This window comes from Eleutherodactylus coqui, chromosome 2 (genome assembly GCF_035609145.1).
Source record: "Eleutherodactylus coqui strain aEleCoq1 chromosome 2, aEleCoq1.hap1, whole genome shotgun sequence".
Taxonomy (NCBI): domain Eukaryota; kingdom Metazoa; phylum Chordata; class Amphibia; order Anura; family Eleutherodactylidae; genus Eleutherodactylus; species Eleutherodactylus coqui.
In genome coordinates, this window is record NC_089838.1 from 205,713,302 (window position 1) to 205,737,092 (window position 23,791).

A 23,791-nucleotide genomic window follows, 5' to 3' on the forward strand; every position below is an offset into this window, starting at 1 on the left:
TCCCCAGTATCACTCAGATGGTAGTTGTCATGTGTAAAGTCACCCTAACGCTAAGGCATTTACAGCTTTCTACTATAGGTTAAGTAGCCGATTAAATAAAATGTAAGGCTAATTGGGTTGTCTGTTTGGTATACTGATGTTTCCCTGCATCCTATTGGCAGCTGGATTATACCGTACCGTTCAAGCTCGCCGCAACCAAGGTCGAAGAGATGGTGTATCGTTGCAGCAGGAACCAGGATCTCTGTATGATCTCAATCTGGATGAGGAACTAGAAATTGACCTTGATGATGAGGCCATGGAGGCAATGTTTGGACAAGACCTAGCAAGCGATAATGATATTCTGGGAATGTGGATCCCAGAGGTACTGGATTGGCCAACATGGGTGTGTGACAGCAGCTGGAGCTGCTCTCATCTCTGCTCTAATCCCTCACCCCTTGCTTATTACCCCAGCATGAGATCAAGAGCATTGATGCATGCAGCATCCAGCTACAGCATTTACAAATGTGGCTCTAATAATCCTCCCTGATAACAAATACTAACAGAAAAGCTGATGTTTATAGTGAATGGTTTATGTAGAAGTGTAGGCCTCTCGTAATCTTAATTTTATTCAATTAATTGGAATTAAGAGCTGGATATGTGGTGTGGTTTTACTGCATTGTTTGCTGTGTTAAGGACGTTACTCCATTAATGGCTTATACAAAGCAAGCAGAGGGTGAACAACTTGGCTGTTTCTTTTCTTTTTTTTTTTCTTTTCAATCTTATATGTAAACTGTAGAATTGATTGAATTACATTTTATGTAGAACTGTATCTTACAGCACCGGATAATATCCAGTTTTCACATTTTTTGATATACACAAATAATACCTGAATTATAAAATTTATATATCCCCGTTCCCAGGTATTTTTTAAAAGTAGGCAGTGGCTACGTTATAAAGCACTCACACTCTGCAATATGCAGTGCAGTCATTGAAATGAATGAAGTAGCAGTGTGCATGTGTGACTGCCGCTACATTCATGTGGGGACTGTGTGAATCCCTATTCTCTGGATTGGTGGGGTTTCCGCCTGGCTAAGGGATAACTTTTTTTTATATTTCGGTACAATCCCTGTAAGGGCGCTTTTATAAAACTGTGTATCAAACCTTAATTCATAGCCCCCTAGAAAAATGTTAGACCCTCTGTAATTTTGTATCAAAGTATAGATAAGGACTTTTCCAGAGCAGTCCATGTAATCTGCCACCCTCTGCATGCTAGGTCATTAATGTTCCTGCTTATCCTTATGTATTCTATATGTAAATCGATGCTTATTTTCACTATGGAGTAACATGCATGTTTTGCTCAACCTCAGCCTTGCTTGTCTTTGAAGCCACTATTGTCAGTTATTGTTTGCAAGTTAAAAGTTGTCCTCCTCTTACAGCATGTCTGTGAAACAGATGAAAGGGAAGAGGTGGTAATCTGTGAGCTGTGTGAGGCAAGTGTACTTAGCTTCAATCAACACATGAAGAGGTATCACCCAGGCTGTGGGCACAGTGCCAACCGGCAGGGATACCGTAGTAATGGCTCTTATGTGGATGGATGGTTTGGAGGGGAATGTGGCAGTGGGAATCCATACTACCTGTTATGTGGCAGCTGCCGTGAGAAGTATTTGAGTCTGAAGAGCAAGCGTAAAGCAACTGCATCAGAAAAGTAAGACGACGTAGCAGTACATTTACTACAATTAAATTTAAATTTTTTTTTTTTTTTTTTAAATATCAATCTCTCCTATTCATTACATTTTCCGCAAAAAATGCCCTCCAACTCCGTGGTGGACTCGAGCACCACTGCATTGTTTACACACAGCCGCCCTCAGGACATTGGGTGTTGTAGTGAGGGAGGTTTTCATTCAGACATTGCAGCATCTGCGCACTAGTCTTACACTTCTATCAATGCTATTTCGGCAATCACAATCCCAATTATAAAATGGGGAGCCAAGAACAAACACTTAGAGTTGCTACACCTTGACATAACCTTTGACACAACGTAGACACATGTCAAAACTATTGATCAGCGGGGGTCCCACTGCTGAGACTCATGCTAATCACTAAAATGAGGGAGGGGCGGCATCACTCACCCTAGCATTGTGCCCTCCTTGGCCATCTTCACTCATTTTCGTCTGCTTCTAGCAACTGAAGATGGCCTCAGTAAAGCGCCTTCTATACACCTCTATGCAGTTCGTCTTTAGTTGCCTGAATCGACCTAAATAAGCGAAGATAGCTGATACAGCTCCCTTTTTTTAACGATCAGCAGCGGGACCCCAAATGATCAATACTGTTGACTTAATATTTGACATATATCCTATAGACATCTGAAAGTGTAGTTTCTCTTTAATAACAAAATGAGTGCAATATAGGAAGCTAATTAAACTTTCCATGCTTTAGGTACAAAGGACATGCTCCCGACTTAATCGGTAAACAAGACAGTGTTTATGAAGGTAAAAAATATCTGCTATTTTGAGTATTGAGCCCATAGTTGAAGGGGAATTCCAGAATTTTAACTATTGAGAATGTATCCTCAGGATAGGTCATAAATATTTGATTGGCTGCAGTCCACCACTCGGGATCCTGCCAAGCAGCTGATCGTTCCAGACCTGACCACCTATGACCATGTCCGACCCACTGCGCTGATATGGGACTGAAGTGTAGCAGATTGCTTCACTTCCACTAAAATCAATGGGAGGGCTGTCTTATTACACTCCCAGCTCGCAGTTAGGACCAGACGACCGACCCTAACCACAGTGAGAAGCTGGAAGTATAATCAGAGTTGTAGGGGTCCCACTGATTTTAGGGGGAGTGAAGCTGGCTATTACACTTCCAGTGCTGACCACCGATGATTGATGGGGATCCTCACCATAGGTTATCAATAGTTAAAGTCACGGAATATCCATTTAATTAAATGGCATTTATCCAAATACCTAAATGTCTACAGAACTCTGGATTTTAATACGATTTGCTACATTACACAGAAGACTGGGACATGCTGGATGTTGATGAAGATAAGCTGACCGGAGAAGAAGAATTTGAACTTCTAGCCGGACCTCTTGGCCTTAATGATCGTAGGATTGTACCAGAGCCGGTGCAGTTTCCAGACAGTGACCCCTTGGGCGCCTCTGTAGCCATGGTAACGGCCACCAACAGCATGGAGGAAACTCTAATGCAAATAGGTACATTGGAGCGTGCATGAAAAATCACTCAATTATGTTGATGGCCAGTATCTTGTGTTGAAGATGTAGTTCAAAGTTGTACAGCAAGTTTCAGTTTGAAGTGATTTTTTTTTTTTGTGGAGTTGTCTTTAGTCGAATTAGTTACACAGTGAGTTAATGTTTTGATAGTATACATATATATTCTGTAGTCATATTACTTTATTGGGATTCCTCCTCAGGCTGCCAAGGTGCTCTGGAGAAGAGCTCATCAGGCAGAATTACTCTGGGAGAGCAGGCAGCAGCTTTGGTAAATCCTCATGACCGTGTGATGGCCCTCCGCAGGGTAATAGCTGCTGCACAAGTCCTGCTGGCACGTACCATGGTGATGCGTGCACTTTCACTACTCTCTGTTAGGTCTGTACTTATTATCCTTTTCCATTGGTTTATTATGTAGGTGTTTAACAATAAGAATGAAACTGGTAAATATTGTAAATCTATTTAGTCAACATAATATGCCCTTCTGCTCTTCTTCCTGCAGTGGATCTAGTTGCAGCCTTGCTGCAGGCTTGGAGTCTTTGGGTCTAACCGATATCCGCACTCTGGTCCGCCTCATGTGTTTGGCTGCAGCAGGTAGAGCTGGTCTCTCCACTAGTCCCTCGAACACGCTGTCTAATTCTACTGACCGCTCACGTGGTATACACAGCAAAACCAGCAAACCCATTTCCTGTCTAGCATACCTGAGCACAGCCGTAGGTTGCCTGGCATCCAGTACACCCAGTGCTGCTCGACTTCTTGTCCAGCTATGTACCCAGGTTAGATATCCACTTTGAACAGTTTTCATCATTCAATAGATCTTTATCTGTACCATTGCTAAAGTGACATTTCTGCCTTGCCGCAATTGTATTGACAAATATAATGTTAATGTTTTTTACCACAAAATGAACGCTGTAAAAACAAAATCTAAAAAGCAATCCCCAAAAATTCCAGAATTGCTGTTTCTTGCCATTCCACAAAAACCTTTAACGTTTCTCACTATATTTATATGTAACCATTAAAAACTATAACTTGTTAGACAAAAAAACAAGTCCTTCTACCAATATGTTGATGGCAAAATAAAGTTACAACTTCTGTAAGGTGGGAATGAAAGAAATGAGTGTCTGCCCAAACTGATTGTGATGGAAAGGGGTTCAATGTTTAATTTTTTTTCCCATGCTTATTTTTTCATTTGCTGGCACTAGATGTGTTTAGAAAATTACACCTTTTAACTTATTTTTTTTTTCTTTTTTTCTTGGTGAATTACGATTTGTAAGAATCTTACTAATTATTGTTAGACTTCTGTGTTTACAGCAGTATATATTGCGAAGGTAACTTAAAGGGGACTGCTTACTGTATTCACAGAACTTGATATCTGCAGCAACTGGTGTAAATCTAACTACTGTGGATGACCCTGTACAGAGAAAGTTTTTACCAAGTTTTCTACGGGGAATTGCTGAGGAATACAAGCTGGTCACCTCTCCCAACTTTGTAGTGACACAAGCACTTGTAGCTCTACTAGCTGATAAGGGAGCTAAATTGCGTCCAAATTATGACAAAGCAGAGATGGAAAAAAGAGGTATTGAAGCATTACATACCTATTTCAGGGGTGTTTTGGACACACTTTTTTTTCCTGGGAATTGCTAATTCTTTTGCTATATTTATGCTGCAGGTCCTTTGGAATTGGCAAATGCATTAGCTGCCTGCTGCCTGTCTTCACGGCTATCCTCACAGCATCGGCAGTGGGCGGCTCAGCAGTTAGTTCGCACTTTGGCTGCCCATGATCGTGATAATCAGACTGCTCCTCAAACGCTTGCTGATATGGCTGGAGACTTGAGAAAATGTTCCTTTACTAAGTTGGAGGCACATCAGAACAGGGTAATTATTATTATTTTTTTTTTTTAAGAAGTGGGTACTGTTTGACAATGTAGCTGTTGTGCACGCTTTCAGTAAGAACACAATCCACCAGCATCCATATATTGTGTATGAGGAGCTTTACGTTCCGTTTAATTTATTTCTTCAGAGTTGAGCTGGTTCCTGCTTGGAAATGGGCAACACTTTGACAAACACTTTTTTGAAATCACTAGCAGAGACCGTATAGTACACAGTGTTCTGAGACATGTCAGTCTTAGTACATTAGACTAGTGTACAGACCCGTTGTACTATTTTTCTGCACTGCATTTTGGCATAGCGTGCTCTGATATTAGGGTTTGTAAGAGTATGACATATTTCTGACCTCATGGATTTCATAAGACCATATTTAATAACTGACTTGTGTCAGCTTTCTTCATTAAGTCCCAAATGTTTTTTTGTTTTTTATTAAAGCAAAAACTGTTGTTCTGCATGAATAAAAAACTTAGCGCATGTCCTATTCTTATCCATACTACAGACAAGAATTAGGACATGCAAATACATGTCAATGTGCGGGCAGTCCATGTATCGGACAGCACATGGATTGCTGCCTGGCCCTGTCGGGCACAACTCGTGCACACTTGCTGTGTGTGCCTGGCCCTACTTCAGCAGAGTTTATATTGAGAAGCATAGGAAAAGTCAGTCTTGATAAATCATAACCATAATGTGTTACAAGATCAAAACACATAGACTAAACAAATGTAAAGATGCTCAGTTATTTGAATATTTATATAGTATTTGTGAAAGACCTCTTACAATCAACAATGCAAAGTAGTAAGACACTTGTACAGTGAAAAATCCACTCTAAGGAAAGCCCAACTACTCTTTCTCCGTTTTTCAAGCCTGCACTTACTGTACTTCTGCTAAAGGGAACTACTTTGCTGCTGTCATATCGTCACTGCCTCATAACCCTAAATAATTAAGACTTTTAACTCCCTTCTCTATCCCCCAATGCTCCTATATCTCTCGCTTCAGCTGAGGAGTTTGCTACATATTTTAAACACTAGGTCAACAACGTTGGAGAAGGCTTCCAGCTATAATCCCCACAACCCCTTTGTACAAGTGCTCAGAACTCTTCCTTCATAACCTGGTTGTCCACCATTACTGATGAAAACCTTTCTATCCTACTCTCCAAATTGCACCTCAACCCAATTGCATCCCACCACCTCATCCCCAATCTTACTGCTGTGTTTACCCCAGAGTTAACCCGTCTCTTCAACTTACCATTAACCACTGGTGCCTCCCCTTCATTTAAATATTGAGTTAATGTATCACTCCCATACTCAAGAAACCAACCCTCGAGCCATCATTTTGTTGAGCTATAGCCTCTTCTCACTTACTCCCATTTGCCTCAAAACTCCTTGAACATCATGTCCATCTTGAACTATTCTCCCACTTCTCTTCCAACTCCCTTTTCAACCAGTTGCAATCGGGCTTCAAGCCCCACTACTCTGCTGGAGCAGCTTTAACCGAAATCGCCAATAATCTGTTAACTTCCAAACCCTCAAAAATATTACCCTGTGGTCCCCCTAGACATTTTTTTAATTAGCAATTCTCTTGTCCCCTTGCATCAATTTCCTTTATCCCATAATATCTCAATGACCAAACATTTAGTATCTTTCACTTGTACACCACCCCCTCTTCTTACTCTCTCTTGGTAGGTGTCCCTCAATCCTCTGACCTGAGACATCTACTCTTCATCTTTAGCTTTTGCCCTGGGAAAACTCACAGCATCTCCTAGCTTTCATTACCACTTTTGCACTGAATAGTGCGTTCAGACAATAAATAAAGCTGAGTGTTGCACAATTTTCTGCTTCCAGGTGATTACCTCTGTTTGGTGCAATAAGAAGGGTCTCTTGGCCACAAGTGGCTCTGATGGCACTGTCCGAGTGTGGAATGTGTCTAGAAATCAGTATTTTATGCAGCAGACATGTGTTTTCCAGAAACTGTAAGTATTTCTTGACAGGAGAAGTTGTAAAACTGTTTAATGTCTGTTCCCTTCGATGACACTGAATGAAATGGTTACCTATTCTATGTTCGTGAAAAAAAAAATCACAGAAACCTAATGGATCCATTATAAATTAGAGGGATCCGTTAGCATATGTTGTAAAACATAGTTGATTTGTCAAAACCATCAAGGATCCTGTAAAGTGCGTGCTCATGTTGAACAGAGGAGATCAAGAGCTTAGTGAACGGTAACGGTATCTATCTATCTAATATGTATATATATATATATATATAATATATATATATATATATACGAAAGCCCTCACTGTCTGACTCGCCAAAAATTCTCAAACTTCCTAATGTCGCAGAAACATGAAATGTGGCACGAGCATTGATTATGTCATAAATAGGAAAAGCTAATGGGTCCCAACTCGATTATTCAATTCTAAGCGCAAAAGAATTAGCGTCCAAAGTTTATGTACAGGATCTAATTCTCTCACTTCTAGATGTCATAAAAATTTATAATTTGGTACCTACATTGATTATGTCATAAATAGGAAAAGATAATAGGTCCCAACTCGATTATTCAATTCTAAGCGCAAAAAAATTAGCGTCCAAATTTTACGTACGTAATCTAATTCTCTCACTTCCCGATGTCATAGAAATTAGAAATTTGGCACGAGCATTGATTGTCATAAATAAGAAAAGTTAATGGGTCCCAACTCGATTATTCAATTCTAAGTGTAAAAGAATTAGCGTCCAAATTTTACGTACGTAATCTAATTCTATCACTTCCGATGTCATTTTATATAAAGGAAACGTCGCATGGTTACCTCCACGTGGTGTTTTCTGGGTAACACAAAGAACCATGCAAAATGGTGAACATATTTTTTTCCTCGGTATCTCTAAAGTGACGACGACTTCATAAGATTTTCTGTGTGAACACCAGATAAACACCAGTACCAAATTAACTCAGGCAAAGCCGGGTATAGCAGCTAGTAGATCTATAAATCTGTGTGTACAGCGTATTCAAGTGCTGTATCAAGCTACAAGTCTCAATTCACTAATAAGTGTTAGTAATTACATGTTCAGGATGTATGTTAAAGTGGACCTATTCTTTTTTTTTTTCCCCTTGTGTCTAAACATTCTCCTGATTTTTTTTGCTTTACACATCTGCAGAGTTAAGCTACAATCCTGGCCTCCTTTAACCCCTTGAGTGGCACGCCCGGAAATTTTCCGGAACGAGCTCCACTGCTCATAGCGATATAGCCCGGAAGATTTCCGGGCTATGTATCGCTATGGGAGCTGCAGAGCACAATGCCACAAGCTGTGACATTGTGCTCTGCCTGCACTATCCCACAGAGAACACAGCAGGACATTGAGAAGCAGGAAGATATTGCTGATATGGCGGCAATCTCCTGCTTCTAATGTCCTGCTTTGTTTACAGGTTGCTATAGAGACCATCGACTTGTGAGAAGCAAGCCGATGGTCTCTGTTGCAGGGAGAGCTGGTGCTTGGCTGTCAGAGGACTGCTAGGCACCAGCTCTTACAGCAGAGATCAGAGAAAACCTCTCATCTCTTCTGTGTTAACCCTTTACATGCTGCATTCCATGTGACTGCAGCATGCAAAGGGCTGTCACCATGGGACACCCCCCCCCCCCCCTCCCCTGGTATGTGATCAGGGAGTCCTGATGGGTCTCTGTGGAAGTCCCCTAAAGGGACAAAAATTTAAAAAGTTTAAAAAAAAATAAAAAAAAGTTTAAAATTATTAAAAAAAATAAATAAAATTAAAAACACTTGTCTCTCTTTACTTTGTGAAAAATTACAAATAAAATTACACATGTGGTATCCCTGTGTCCTAATGACCCAGAGAAGGAAGTTAGTACATTATGTAACCCCTTAATGACACGGTCCCTTTTTTACTTCTTTCCCCATTTCTTCCCCCCCCCCCCCCCCCATTTAAAAAATCGTAACTCCTTTATTTAGCAATCCACGTCGCTGTATGAGGGCTTGTTTTTTGTGGAATGAGTTATATTTTTTAATGGTGCAATTTAAAGTACCATATAATGTACTGAAAAACTTTTACAAAAACCTAAGTGGAGTAAAATGAAAGAAAAATGACATTCCGCCATCCTTCAGTGCGTTTTTGTTTCTACGGCGCACAAACTGCAACAAAAATGACATGATAACTTTATTCTATGGGTCGGTACGATTACTACGATACCAAATGTATATACTTTTTTTTTGCTGTAGCACTTGTATTTTTTTCAAAGACATTTAATTTTTTTAAATTATTTTCTGCTGCATCTTCTGCGCGCAATAACTTTTTTATTTTTCCATTGACGTACTTAAGCAAGGGACCTCCTGTAGTTAACGTTGGTACCATTTTGGAATACATACGACTTTGTTCGCTTTTTATTGCATTTTTTTCTGGGAGACAGGGTGACTGAAAAAGTGCATTTGTGGCATTTTTTTTTTTTTTTTTTTTTTTTGGACTACGTTCACCGTGCAGGGTAAATAATACACTATTTTGATAGATCAGACATTTACGGACGCGACGATACCAAATATGTATTTTTTTTTTTTATGATTTAGATTTTTTTATTATAGATATGGCAAAAGGAGGGTGATTTAAACTTCTATTACTTTTTTTTTTTTTTTTTAAGTGTGAAAAAGTCATGAAAAAGAAAAAAAACTATTACAATTTGGTATTGGCATAATCGTACCGGCCTGTAGAATTACTTTAATACATTATTTATACTGCTCAGAGAATGCAGTGAAAAATAAAAATAAAATACATGCCAGAATTATAGATTTGTTAATCTTGCCACTAGAAAAAATGGAATAAAAAATGATTAAAATTTTACATGTTCCAAAAAATTAGATAAATCTGGAGTTCATCCCGCAAAAAACGCGGCCTTGTAGAGCTCTGGCAATGGTAAAAAAAATTAATACGGCTCTTGGAATGTGACGACACAAAAGCAAACCTTTAAGAAAAAAAAATGTTTTAAATGTACAAAAATAGCAAAACATAAAAAACTGTATAAACTTGGTATCGCCGGAATCATGAGAATAATGGTATCCCACTATTTATTCTCCACGCTGAACGCCGTAAAAATGAAATCCAAAAAACAAATGGCAGGATTTCTTATTTTTCCCCTAATCTCCCTACAAATTTTTTTACAAAAGTTATGCAATACATTATATATACCCAAAAATGATGCCATCAAAAAGTACAACTTTTCCCGCAAAATCCAAGCCCTCATATGGCCGTGTCAATGGAAAAATGAAAAAGTTATGTCTCTCGGAACGCGACTAGAAAATTAGTTGAAATTAAATGATTGGCCTATTTAAAAAACCTGCCCTGGTGGGTACGACAGGGAGGTAAGAAACCCGCCACTCAAGGAGTTAATCCATCTTCAGCATGCTCCCCTAGTGTTGGCGGTCTGAGTCTAGAATGTCCTTATTTAGATGAGCAACTCTAAACTTAAAATGTGGAAGAAACCATTTGATTCTGCTTTGTTGTCTCATTAATAATTTCTGTAACAACCCTTTGACTGAATTTCTTTTTCTTTTTTCCTCTTCTCGCTCTCCTCATTAGCGAGGGAACACCAGAAGAAGCTGACCCTGCTCTGTCTCCTGTATGCTGGAGTGTTAGTGGACAATATCTGGCTGGAGCCCTCGAAAAAACAATCAACATCTGGCAGCTGAATGGTATCCACCTCCTATATTTTATAGTAGTAAGAATAATTAGTATAGGAAGACTTGTGTAGTATCGTATAAGTCTGTATAACATTTATGTAGCGAATCTATCATCCGTTTCAGAGCTTTTTTTTTGTTTGTTTCTCTTTTTTTGCGAACCTGTATATAACAGGGGGAAAAGGCCTTGTGGATGTTCAGCCTCATTGGATCTCTTCAATTGCTTGGCCTGAACATTATCCAGGGGGTGCATGGCCAGGTGACCTACCGGAGTCTTTGTTAGTTGGGCGCATGGATGGTTCTTTGGGGCTCATTGAGGTGACAGATATTACCAGCATGCGACGTTTGGAATTGGAACATTGTTACAGAAAAGAAGGTTTGTATCCTGTGTTTTAGATCTTTCAGTTTTAACAGAATGTGCCAGGTATTTAATGCTTTATATTATGTCTGATTCCATTGGAGATTCATGAATGAGATGGATTTCTTCTGTGTTTTATCGCTTAGTTTCTACTAGAGTTTGCTGGCAGGTACTTATTACCCCTCAATCTATAGGAAAACATGCATATTTAACCAAGTCAAATGTTAGTGGTCATGAATGATGGCTATAGTCCGGGAGGGTATTGGATGTGTTCGTGTGTGTGATCCGTGCGGTTATTCCCTTCAACCAGTAAACACTGCAGTTCAGCGCAGTGTTTTACGTGAGCACAGATAAAAGCAATTTGATTAAAAATGGCCACATGGCTTTGGGGTTTTGGCTGCAAAACTGCATGGCTATTTACAATTAAACTGCCTTTTATCTGTGTTCAATTAGAAGACTGTGTTAAATTGCACAGTAAACCAATGAACAGCCAGAAAACTAAAAAGTATTGTCCAAAGCAAGATCCACCTTTTTTACTAAATGTCCAAGATGAAATATGCATGAAAATTTCAAGTAACAGTAAACCCCAATGTTACGTGGTTTTGTACCAGTTTTTTTAAGTCCTTTCATTCTTATCACTTTCTGTTTATAACTATTTGCAATATGTGTTCAGCTTTTAATGAAGAACTAAAGTATGAAATACTGCAAAATGTCATTCAGAATGGAGTTTACCTTTAACCTTTTCCAATCCACTGTCTGACGTCTAAAGACATTTTGATTGAAGGCTGTACAGCTCCGATGTCTGAAGACGTCCGGCAGGGTGTTCCTACTGTATATTACTGGCCGCTCTGTGTTGTCGGGGGCCTCTCCGGCATGTCATATACCACAGTACTGGCTCTAGCCAGCAGATGGTGCCATTGTACAATGGCAGAAAGAGAGAGCCCCCTAGAAAACCCTGAATCCAAAATTGGATTGCAAAGGGTTAATAGGGTTGTCCAGTTCCAAACTAATTATGGTCTATCCTTAGGCTTGGGTCACACGGACGTATTCCCGACAGAAATCTCGCGGTTTTCCACCGGGAAAGCACTATTTCAAAACCCGCGGGTTTTGGAGCAGCTTGGCTGCACACTTTTCCGTTGCTGCCGGCACTCCCTTAGAGAAGAGCGAGGCCGCAATGGGGAAAAAAAATTGACCACCTGCGGCTGGGGAATCCGCACCACAGTGCCGACTTTGCTGCGATGGATTGGACGTCCCGTGTGGATGAGATTTTTCACACACATCGTCCACATGGCTGGCTAATCCCGGGATTAGTGGCCGCATGTGAAATTGCTGCAGCTAAATTTCTGGACGGAATTTCCCCAGCAAAAGCACCCTGTGTGACCCCAGCCTTTAGGGTAGGCTTTCAATAGTAGATTAGCAGGGTTCCTTCTCTAGGACCACTACTTATCAGCCGTTCACAGGTCAGTGTCTGAGCAGGAAGTAGACTGCTTTCTTTCCCCAGTGCAGTGGTCGGGCTTGGTATTGTAGTCCAAATTTCCATTCACTTCAATAGGATCTTTGCCTGTATTACCAAGCCTGGGCACTGCAGTGGGAACAGAGCTGTCTACTTCCTGCAGAAGGGAAGTGCCCCAGTGTGGCTCCCATGTGGTGATTTCCTGCTGGTGTCCTATTGATGACCTATTCTAAGGATAGACGCACAATAGATTACATCTGGACAACCTCCTTAAGCTTGGCCATGTTTTCTTTCATCCTTGAGCACCTTCACATGTGGCTTTAATGGTTTTCTTTTTAAGTCCTCACAGATATAGGAAGTAACAGATTTCCTGCATCACTTTTTCTTTTTGCTGTTGGCAGTGGCTGTTACCTGCATTGCTTGGTTTAGTGAAGATCATCCATTTGCAATTGGATATGCAGATGGGAAGTTATTAATTGGAAACAAAGAACCAATTGATAAAGAAGTCTTTCTCATTGACGCACATAAGGTAAGCTGTAATTGTCATTCACGGATTGGTAGCTAATTCAGTCATCATATCTGAAAACTAAAATGGTGTTTTCTAGGAAATGTTTGTTAACTTGAAATGGGATCCAACTGGCCAAATGCTGCTTACCTGTGCTAAAGAAGACACTGTAAAGTTATGGGGGAACTCAGACGGCAGCTGGAAAATACTCTACTTCTTGACACATCCGTCCTATGTTAACACCGTAGCCTGGTGTGGATTAGTGGGTAAGGCTGACAGCCCACAGCTGATGCTAGCGACGTAAGTGTCCTTCCTCCGACTGTCGTAATGTCTGCTTATTATTCATTGTAATATTTATTTATTAAGACTCTGTGGTGCTTTCCAATTCCTCACTGTGCTGGTCCTTGGTGTTAAATGGGAGCGTTGTATACTAGGAAGCTTTGTCATTTTTGAGAAGAAAACCACTTAAGTCTGGTTTGACATAAGACACTTTGCTCAAGATGGCCACTTTTTAAGATATTTCTATGTACTTGAACTTTTTTTTTTGCCAAAAACACATATTTATGCCAAGCCACAAGACCAGTCTTTGCTTAACATGTGGGAACTGAGGGCTACAACGCTTATAACTACAGAACCTAAAGACCAGCGATCGACTTTACGATACACTTTTCAAGTGAAAGATGAAATGTGTTGTAACTGATTTGCAACTCTTTTGGAAAATGTCGAAACATTTCTGTTTTACTTCTATATTATAGTAACCATTCGTTATTCAACTGACTACCAACTGATAGTGCTTTTTATTGCAGTGGATGCCAAAATGGTCTGGTGTGCGTGTGGACCGTTCCGCAGACTGCTCTGCATACATTTCAGTCCAGGTCAGCCACCGAAGAATGGAAGGAGCAAATGTCTAGCAAGGTCAGTGATTAGAGTAATTGGGTTTCCCTATTGTATGTATAGAAGAATCATATTTATTAAAAAATGTACTTACTGCAGGGGTTGGTTGAGACTTCCCCCAGTGCCTCAGTGTCAGCTTTTACACAAGACTCTGTTTTAAGCTAAAAAGCATATTAACTGGATCAACAACGGTATGCCAATGCTTGCGCAGTGTGTTAGGAGCGTACATACTGCTTCAGCATCTAAACGGTTGATATATTGACACCGAGGGGTCCCAGATAAGTTCTACACTATTTGATCTTCCTGGATTTATTCTCCTTACAGGGCGTTAAGTTTAAACAGGGCAGTTGATGTGTCTATTTCACTTTATTTTCCTGCCCTCTCTTGCCTGTCCTGTAGGATTCCCTAAATAGAACTCCACTATAGGCGCCACTACATTTAAGATATGGGGGCTTCTTTTTACTGCCCCATTATTAAACGGACTGTCTCTGACTTTGTGGGGGGTTGCGAGTGTTCCTTCTGGTACCGTGCACTGCACAGTTTATTTTAACTTCTCTCTGGATTTTTTTTTTTTTATGGCCAAAATATACAATTGTTCAGATGATATTTTGCTATTTAAGTTTTTATCATATCGATTTGTGAATCTGTTTTATATGTCGCTTATATTTCTTGTCTGTTATCATTGGGGGACACAGCAAAGACCTTGGGTATAGCTTCTGCCACTAGGAGGCGACACTAAGCATAAAAAAGTGTTAACTCCTCCCACTAGCTATACCCCTTCTGCAAGCAGCATGCTAGCTCAGTTTTTTGCTTAGTGTCTAGAAGGCAGGACTGTGTCTCCTGCTGAGACTACTTTTTTCTTTCTTTTGAATTTTTTCCATTAGTTTCCTTTTTTTCCTGGAAGGCCAGGGCATAACGGAGAGGCAGGACTCTCCCCGTTATCCCACCGAGGGCGGCGAACAGACGTAACTACAGACATCTGTTATCTGCCGGGCCCCCTCTGCAGCAAAGGAGGCACACTCGGCCACCAAACTGAGCGTGACCCGCCAGCCATAGAGCCCCCCTTATTTATGGTCCGGCATCCACTGCCCCACCAAAGGCAGGCGATGATGGGGAGAAGCTCTGCTGGAGCCCGGGAGCCACCCTACCTCAGTCAAGAGGTAAGTATGTGGGTTTGTTTTGTTAGTCCGCCGCCGTGCGGACCGTAATGTCTGTGTTTTTTTGCATTGGCTGCTGCTGGGTGTGTGCGGGGACTTGGCCCGTGTCGGCGTGTTTGTGCACGTGGTTGCCGGCGGCGGCCTCCTGGCCTCCCCTACTGCTGGAGTTGTGCCAAGGGGATCAGTGAGAGTCCCTTTCTAGTGTACCCTTGCTGCCTTGCGTGCCCAACTTTTGTGGTGCCTAGTAGATTCTCGCGGTAACATTGAATCCCAGTACGGGGTTAGCGCTAGTTGATTACCCAGTTAGTCTCCATTCCAGGGGACGGATGTCCTCAGAAGCACGAGGGGCTATGCAAATGAACGCTCTAATCTGACAGCCGACGTCATGGACAGAGGTAGTTGGGTTACACAGCAGATCCTCCAGCCTTGGTCAACACGGAATTCCAGCATGGAACGGGGCAGATCTCAACAAGTAGTATCTTCAGGGCGTCTGGAATGGACCTGCGTCCTCCCTCACGGAGGGACTGTGAAGGTGAGGTTGGCTACCTGGAGGTATAGAGAAGCTCACTTACAACTAAGTCGACTGGCGGAAGGCCGACAACTCTCTGAAGTCTCTGCGCTTGGGGCCCAACAACTCTGCTTTGGATGCCTACCTTGTACCGTCGGTACAGGAGACGATCGTTATCTACCTGCGGTGAGTCTGCCGTCGGTATCGGGGCCACTTCAGCGGAGTATCGGTGGGCACCTTTGTCAGAAGTTCTGAGGAACGCTCCAGGGTAAGTTGGCTTGGTCTGACTACGCAAGAGTACTTCGCGTAGGTAGCATGCTTCAGTCACGTTAGTGCACGGCTGCTAATCCTGGCAACTCCGACTGGATTCCGGTGTCTCCGGGGGGGAATCCTTGCAACGGATCAACTCGCGGCATACAGGGTCACAGTCACAGTGAGGTTCTATTCTCAGGCCGTATTACGGCTTGTATACTCTGACAGCGAGTGCCTCATCAGAGGCTCCTCGTCAGGATTTCTTCCCCCAGAGGGTGGATCGGGCTTTTTACTTAGGCCCCTTTAAGCTCTGTCTGAGCATGTTGGATGCTTAGTAATGCATTAATGCGGGTCGCAGTTGAAGGGCAGGTTGCTCCTTACACACACGGCTTCTTCTATTTTCCTGCCCCCTTGGGTACTGCTCTAGAACGTCCCAAGGTCAGAGCTGTGTCCCCCAATGATACAGACGAGAAAACTAGATTTTGTAAGAACTTACCGTAAAATCTCTTTCTCGTCTTGTTCATTGGGGGACACAGCACCCACCCAGTCTGGTATTGGAACTGTGACGTATACTCCCTAGGGGAGGGTCCGTGGTGCAGTCGCACACGGTGTTGGAATGAGTTACAGTTCGTGAGTATTGTTGTTGATTATCTATGTTGTATCCTACTGGCTGCTCCTACTGCTTGCACACAAACTGAGCTAGCCTGCTGCTTGCAGGAGGGGTATAGCTAGTGGGAGGAGTTAACACTTTTTTATGCTTAGTGTCACCTCCTAGTGGCAGAAGCTATACCCAAGGTCTTTGCTGTGTCCCCCAATGAACAAGACGAGAAAGAGATTTTACGGTAAGTTCTTACAAAATCTAGTTGTTTTGTACTTGCATTACCTGAAAGATCAATGTGATGCTGCACTGTTTGCTATTATTTGCTCTCTCGCCTGTCTAAATAAAGTTTTTTTCCTGAATTGGAAAAAAGAAAGTACTTACAAAGCTCAGAAATTGGGTCAGCAGTCGAAATCTGTTGGCACCAAGGGCGTCTTACACAGGCAAATAATCAGAAATGAACGTTCATTCACCCAGTCGTCTGCCCATGTGAAGGTACGAGTAATTGGTAGACAAACAACCATGCTCTTCTTGCAAAAACTTCAGTCAGGGGGTCTCCAAATGTATAAAAAGAAAACTCTCTTTAGTTTTTTCTTTCTATTGATGTCTATAAAAATTACACTTACCTTGCCATTAAGGAAAACTTTTATCTATGAATAAATGTAGCAGAATCCTGAAGTCTACAGCAATGAGAGCGGTGTGGAAGCATGTGCGTTTTATGATGCTTGGATTGTTGAGTCTTCTAACTAGACCAGCATGTTATAGTTACTGCTATGTCCTTCCTTTGTCTCCAAACCCGACATATTCTGAGAGCTATAGCGCAGAATGTTAAAAAAAAAAAGGTCAGACAGCCATCTGCCTTCCATAGACTGCCCGTGTTTAAAGGAAGAATGGCTTGACATTGTTTTAAATTGATGTTGTGTGGTATTATGACAAATTGTATAACTTAACGGTATTCCTGATAAGTTAAGAGTGGACATATCTGTAGTTCTTTCACTGCTGATGTGTTAGACTGCATGGTAAGCAAATTACATAATATTGTATTTCTTGCAATGCCCTCATTGTTGTAAAATAAAAACCCCATCCTAGATGGCAGGGACTCATTTTTTGTCCATTTTGGGTAAATTTTGTGAGATATCAGGTTCACATATTTATATTAATTTCCAGCATTTTTCCAATGACAATGACTCCCTTGTTCTGCTTCATCTTAGGAGTTTTGCAGGAAGCCTGAGGACATTCGTTGTGCTTACAAGTTAAAGGGTCACATTACTCCTGTGCGCACTGTGGCTTTCAGCCATGATGGTCTAGCCTTGGTGTCTGGTGGACTTGGTGGCCTGTTGAATATTTGGTCTTTAAGGGTACGAAGACAAAAAATTTGTAATGAATATGCTTTTCATATATGTTATATTGTAATTACTTCGCACATTACAGTAATGTCTGAGTGTATAATGCTATTGTGTTTTTGTTTTTTTTTAATATTTAAAGGATGGTTCCATTTTGCAGTCTGTTATAACCGGTTCTGGCGCGGTTACAACCACAGCTTGGATTCCTGATGTGGGAGTTGCTGCCTGCTCCAATCGTTCAAAGGTAAGTTTCCTATTCTCATGTTTCTACGTTAGAGACTGTCCCACTTCTATCTATTGATGACTTGTTCTCAGGATAGGTCATCAGGAGCAGATAGGCTGGGGTCTGTCGTCCAGGTCCCCTGCCGATCTGCTTTTTTCCTAAAATGTCTTGCTGTACAGAGTTTTGCTGCCGGAAGCAGATGGCATTTTAAAACATTCAGTAGCCTGGGTTGAATGGGACTCGGCCTACAGTGCAAACCTGGGCCACAGTGTAGAGAGTAGTCTGCTCCCAGAAGCAAAAAAAAGTTCAAACAGCAGGACAGGGCTCCAAAGACACTTGGAAGAGGAAGTGCATAAAATTGAGAATTAATAAACTCATCTGGCATGGTGGTATTGCCCTGGTCAGTAAGCAAACCACCACGCCTATAAGCCATCTCAGCCTTTGGCAAAATCTATTGAATGCACAATGCAACAAAAGAAAAAGTACCATGCAGTTCAGGACATCCACTTGAAGGGTGCCAGTGATGAGCCCCAATGACTCATGGTCACCACAATGCAGGTAATTATGAAACGAAACAAGACCAGCGCTCGGGGATAGATATTCAAAAAATACAATATGGCAGTATACCCAGAAGGAAAGATATAACTGGCTTCTGAGGGAAAGTCGTGGAACAAAGTTCTAAGTTGATAGAACTTCTAAGTCTATAGCAAATTACTGTCCAGACATATTAGGAAACTGGGCAAAGGCCAACAGGAGCAGTGAATCTGTTTACTGCCAAGGTACATGCATTAAGCCTAAAGATCTGCAACACTTTTTGTAGGTGAAATAACAGAGACAAGCACCACATTCACAAAGCTGCTTGAGAAAGGAGGTGCTTGTCTACTGATTCACCTCCGAAATATGTTACAGCTTTTTGGAAAAAATAAAAATGCCAGATGTCAAACTTGTTTTTTTTGTTTTTGTTTTTGTTTTTTTCCTGGTACCCCTGCTGCCACAAAATTTGAATAAAAAGTGATAGGGGTATGTTACCCAAAATGGTACTAATAAAAACTAAAGCTCACCCTGCAAAAAAGAGCCCTCCCACAGTCGACAAAAAAAAACAAAAAAACATTTTATCTACTTTTTAAAAATAGAAAACTATTTAACCCCTTAATGCTGCAGAGCATACAGTTCTGTCCTGCATGTTCTGGGCATGTATGAAGAGAGATTGTGGAGCTATCTCGTTCCATACAATGTGGGTGCCAGCTGTTTCTTACAGTCGACACCCACCTGCAACAGTTCTGATAAGCCGTACGTCTCATCAGAGTTAACAACCCTTTAAATGCCACAGTCAATTCTGACAGCGGCATTTAAATCCCTCGACTCGTGTTCTGGGGTCCGGTACGGCCACCTGCGATGAGATTGCAGGTTGATGTGCAGTTGTCACAGCAGCCAGGGGCCTTTTGAAACGCCCCAGGGCTGTCCTAGCAGAATGCCTATAAAGCCATGCCTGTGGCGTGGCTTGATAGAATGCCTGTCAGATCGCCATATAATGTAATTCTGTGGCATTACATCATACTGCAGGAGTGATCAAAGCATCGTAAGTTCTTGTCCCCTCTGGGGATTAAAAAAAAATATTAATTTTTTTTACTAGTTATTAAAAATATTACAAGGTAATAAAATGCGATCAGAAAGTTGTATCTGAATGGTACCAACAGAAACTACAGGACGTTCTGCAAAAAATTAGCCCTCACACAACTGTTGATGAAGAAATAAATAAGTTATGGCTGTCAGAAGATGGCGACAGAAAATAATTTATAAATATCTTGGAAAAAAAATAAAAGCAGTACAGCAAAAATAACTATATATGTGAGTCAGTATGATTACTACGATACCAAATTTATAAAGTCGTCATGTTGCAGTTTATACGCAGTTTTTCCCATTTTACTCCACTTAGAATTTTCTAAAAGTTTTTCAGTACATTATATGGTGCATTAAATAGTACCATTGAAAACGACAACTCATCCCGCAAAAAATAAGCCATCAGACAGTTACGTCGATGGCTAAATAATAGGGGGAAGGAAAAAGCGAAAATGGTAAAAAAGGCCATGTCCTCAAGGCTTCTTTCACACAGAGCCTCCCATTGTTTTCAATAGAGCGTCTCAGGCAGCTGCTCGATTTATGTGCGGAGTCTGTTCTATTTTTAGGCGTTTAGCGCTCCTCATCAAGTAAAACGCTGCAAAGTGCTGCGGTTTAAATTGCGGTGCTTTCAGCGATGCCTATGTGAGGGAGGACTAAGGGGTTAAAAAACTATATGTTTGGTCTCGCCTTAATGGTACTGACTCATAGAACAATGTTCATCTGTCATTTTTAAAGCACTGTGAACGCTGTTAAAATAATCCTAAAAATGGCGCAATTGCATTTCTTTTAAAATTTCTCCCCTCTTAAAAAAAAAAATTTAAGTTACTTATTTATATATATATTTATTTTATGGTACATTAAATGGTACCATTAAAAATATAACTTGTCCTGCAAAAAAACACGCTTTCAAATGACTATGTCAATAGAAAAATGAAAAGGTTCTGGTTCTTTGAAGGCAATGACAAAAAAGTGAAAATAAAAATAAAAAAAATATCTTTGGTCCTGAATGGGTTATTATTTTTATTTGAAAGATGTTTTGTATAGTTTTCCAATATATACTTGTGGGTATCCAAATGTCTGCAAACCTTTTAGTAGGATTTGCTTCTGGCAACATTTTGCAGCGTCTTTGACAAACTCCATCTTGACATAATCCAACATCAGTGTCTACTGTTATTTTGCAGGATGTTCTGGTGGTAAATTGCACCCCAGAGTGGATGTCCTCCAATCATATTTTAGCCACCTGCAGAACTGCACTGAAGCACCAAGGGATTGCAGGACTGAACATGGCACCTTGTATGCAAACCTTCTTAGAGCGCCTTCCAATAATGCTTCAGGAACAATATGCATATGAGAAGGTACTACAGCTGTAATGAACAACATGTGTTTACTATAAATCCTTCCTCTCTTTATCCTACAAGTCTTTGTATTAAAACTGTCCCTTATAAATATCAGAATAAAGTATTGTATTGATCTAAATGTTGTCATGGTTCACATCTCTAGTAACAGCCATTACATTTTCAGTGATTATCAGTAATATAACTTATCTTTTTGTTTTGTTGGGGAAACTCATATTTTGTTGTTTGTCTCTTGCTTTGTAGCCTCATGTTGTGTGTGGGGACCAGTTGGTGCACAGCCCCTACATGCAGTGCCTAGCATCACTGGCCGTGGGACTGAACCTGGACCAGCTTCTGTGCAATCCGCCTATCCCTCCACACCACCGCCTGGCTCCACCAGAGCCTGCCTCATGGAACCCTGCAGAATGGGCATGGCTAGAGTGCTTTTCTACCACCATTAAAGCAGCTGAAGCTCTGGCTCGGGGAGCACAGTTTCCTGAGTCCTTTGCTGTTCCTGATCTGGAACCAGTTCCAGAGGAAGAACTAAGACATTTAATGGTATGAAAGCTGCTGCTGGGTTTTGTTTGTTTGTTTTCCATGAACCTGTTTAAACACTAGTGCAACTCTTTTAATATTTCATTTAGGTTTTTAGTGGAAAGTAATAGTTGTTCCCTAAGTATCACATTAAAATAAAAGTATACGAGAATACGGACCCACACTCTTATGTCATATTCAGATGCTCCAAATTTTTTGTGAAAACCCTTGCACCTCCTGCAATGACCATCCCATATAGAGATATGCAACGAATCTGCTGCTTGTCAACATACCCTTAAAATAGTAGATGTTTAAATAGCTTCAGTTTGTTTGCAGCTTTTTCAGATTGGGTATCCTGTCATGTTTAGGCCTCCTGCAAACGGGTGGGTCGGACCCCACATGCGGGATTCCTGCAGCGGAGTTTGACGTGGTGCCTGGCCGGTGACCCCAACTTACCCCTTTACCGTCTTCCTCCTCTGCTGCGAATGTGCCGGCCAGAGAGCTGGCGCACATGCGCAGTAGAGAGGATGGCGATGACGTGGCTCCCGCGACCATTCTGCAATAATGATTGCAGAATGGCCGTGGGACGGACAGCTTCCATTGACTTCAGTACACTCGTGGGCAGGAAATCGCGTATTCTCATAGCATGCTATGGTCTGGATTTGCTGCAGAATCCCACTCTGAATTTCGCAATGCAAATCCACCCGAATGCAGGAGACCTTAATTGGATAGATTTATGGAATTGACCCAACTAATTCCAATAAATCTTGCTAGAAGGGCCATTAATATAGTGGGTTTTTTTTCAATTAGAATTATTCTTGCAGAAAATCTAAATGTCTTCATTTTTTAACCACCCAGCTGCTTCTGAATGTATGTATTCAGATGTATTACTCTGTCCACAGGATAACGGCAAGTGGATCAATGGGACAGATGAACAAATTATGTCATGGGCCATCTCCAGGCCTGAGGTGAGTTAATCCACATTAGCATATTTTTTGTCCAATATAAAGCCTACAGGCTTTTTCTTGCACCACACTTTGACCCCTTTGCCTGACCCTTAGGTGATTTTGGTGTCATTAGATTTGGGACATCCTCACCACCACCGTAAAATCATAAAATTTGAGTTTGATACATTGAGTGATCTGTCAGGCCAGACCAAAGTTCCTATGTTGAGTCTAGCGGCACATTATTAAGCGATGTTCTTATCAAGTGCTTACCTGTTTGACTGTTGCCATGTCCCCAAAACGTGAAAGACCAAGCCGTGCACGGCGAACAGTTCAAGGGATACGCTCAGATGGAAGCTCGTACACATTAAAAATGTAGTTTATCCTGAAATCCTTGCCAATTAAAATCAGTTCTTAAAACATTTACAACCACTTTTCCAAACATTTTATATTCATGTAGCGAACATGGGGTCAATCTAGTTATTTTTAAAAAGCTTGTCTCACAGTCCAAATTTATCACCTAACACTAGGGGCCTCTTTACTGAGCTCCTTACAGATCATTAGAACTGGGATCCTGAGTGTCCCATTTCTGATTAGAGAAAGGAGGAATTTGAATGTAGCGGTGATCGTGCATGCATCCTGCTCCGTTCAATATCTTTGGGGCTGGCAGAAACTGTCAAGCAAGGTACTCTGTCTCTGGCAGTACCATAGACTTTGAATGGAGCAGCATCGTGCATGCTTGAGCGCTGCTCTGTTCAGACTTCTCAAGACCTCCTTTCTAATGATTATTGGGGCTTGCAGTAATTACATAGTTATACCTATTCTTGATATGTGATAAATGTCCACTGTGTATTAGCCACTTGAAAAAAACTAGAGGAAATTGTAATATATGAAAGAAACTGTAGTTTAGCTAATCTGCCATTTATTTAGCTTATTTTAATAATACTATTTTTGGTATCATCCACTGTGATTTTTATTGGGAGTTGAAAGAATAGCAAATCTGGAACTGAATGATGTTAAATGGAACTCAAACTAGCCCCAGTCTGCAGGACTGCATGCTCCTGTGTGAATCTTGTCAAGAACAGCAGTGTTCATTCCTTTCCGATCCCTTCTGTCACCACCTGGCAGACAGCAGATAAGGGGCTGGAACTTGGCTAAACTTGATCCCTTGTAGCAGACAGTATGGGGGAGAGCTGCTTACAGCCAGGGATGGATCTTACTTATTTTTGGCAATTTTAAAGGCGCTATACGTTTGATTAGTTTTGTTTGCAGATTGAAATGTGATCTGTATAAAAGAGAAGC

At 41.2% G+C, this 23,791-nt stretch overlaps 1 protein-coding gene across 7 annotated transcripts in view; it reads left to right on the forward strand.

The window, feature by feature from the left end:
* Positions 1-23,791, forward strand: part of HERC1 (HECT and RLD domain containing E3 ubiquitin protein ligase family member 1) — a 138,312-nt gene that overhangs the window by 100,927 nt on the left and 13,594 nt on the right. For 6 of the 7 annotated variants that reach the window (XR_010790360.1, XM_066592289.1, XM_066592294.1 and 3 more), the window contains 19 exons: positions 162-382; positions 1,416-1,684; positions 2,416-2,468; positions 3,000-3,197; positions 3,416-3,590; positions 3,715-3,988; positions 4,575-4,788; positions 4,882-5,087; positions 6,941-7,068; positions 10,669-10,781; positions 10,942-11,142; positions 12,979-13,106; positions 13,183-13,382; positions 13,889-13,997; positions 17,703-17,849; positions 17,977-18,078; positions 20,859-21,032; positions 21,276-21,569; positions 22,448-22,513. Coding sequence is in view for 6 of the 7 variants with exons in the window: in XM_066592289.1 (XP_066448386.1) it covers positions 162-382; positions 1,416-1,684; positions 2,416-2,468; positions 3,000-3,197; positions 3,416-3,590; positions 3,715-3,988; positions 4,575-4,788; positions 4,882-5,087; positions 6,941-7,068; positions 10,669-10,781; positions 10,942-11,142; positions 12,979-13,106; positions 13,183-13,382; positions 13,889-13,997; positions 17,703-17,849; positions 17,977-18,078; positions 20,859-21,032; positions 21,276-21,569; positions 22,448-22,513 (3,272 nt within the window). In the remaining variant the exon portion in view is untranslated. The remainder of the gene's footprint in view (positions 1-161; positions 383-1,415; positions 1,685-2,415; positions 2,469-2,999; positions 3,198-3,415; positions 3,591-3,714; positions 3,989-4,574; positions 4,789-4,881; positions 5,088-6,940; positions 7,069-10,668; positions 10,782-10,941; positions 11,143-12,978; positions 13,107-13,182; positions 13,383-13,888; positions 13,998-17,702; positions 17,850-17,976; positions 18,079-20,858; positions 21,033-21,275; positions 21,570-22,447; positions 22,514-23,791) is intronic. The other variant, XM_066592291.1, reaches the window with a different exon arrangement.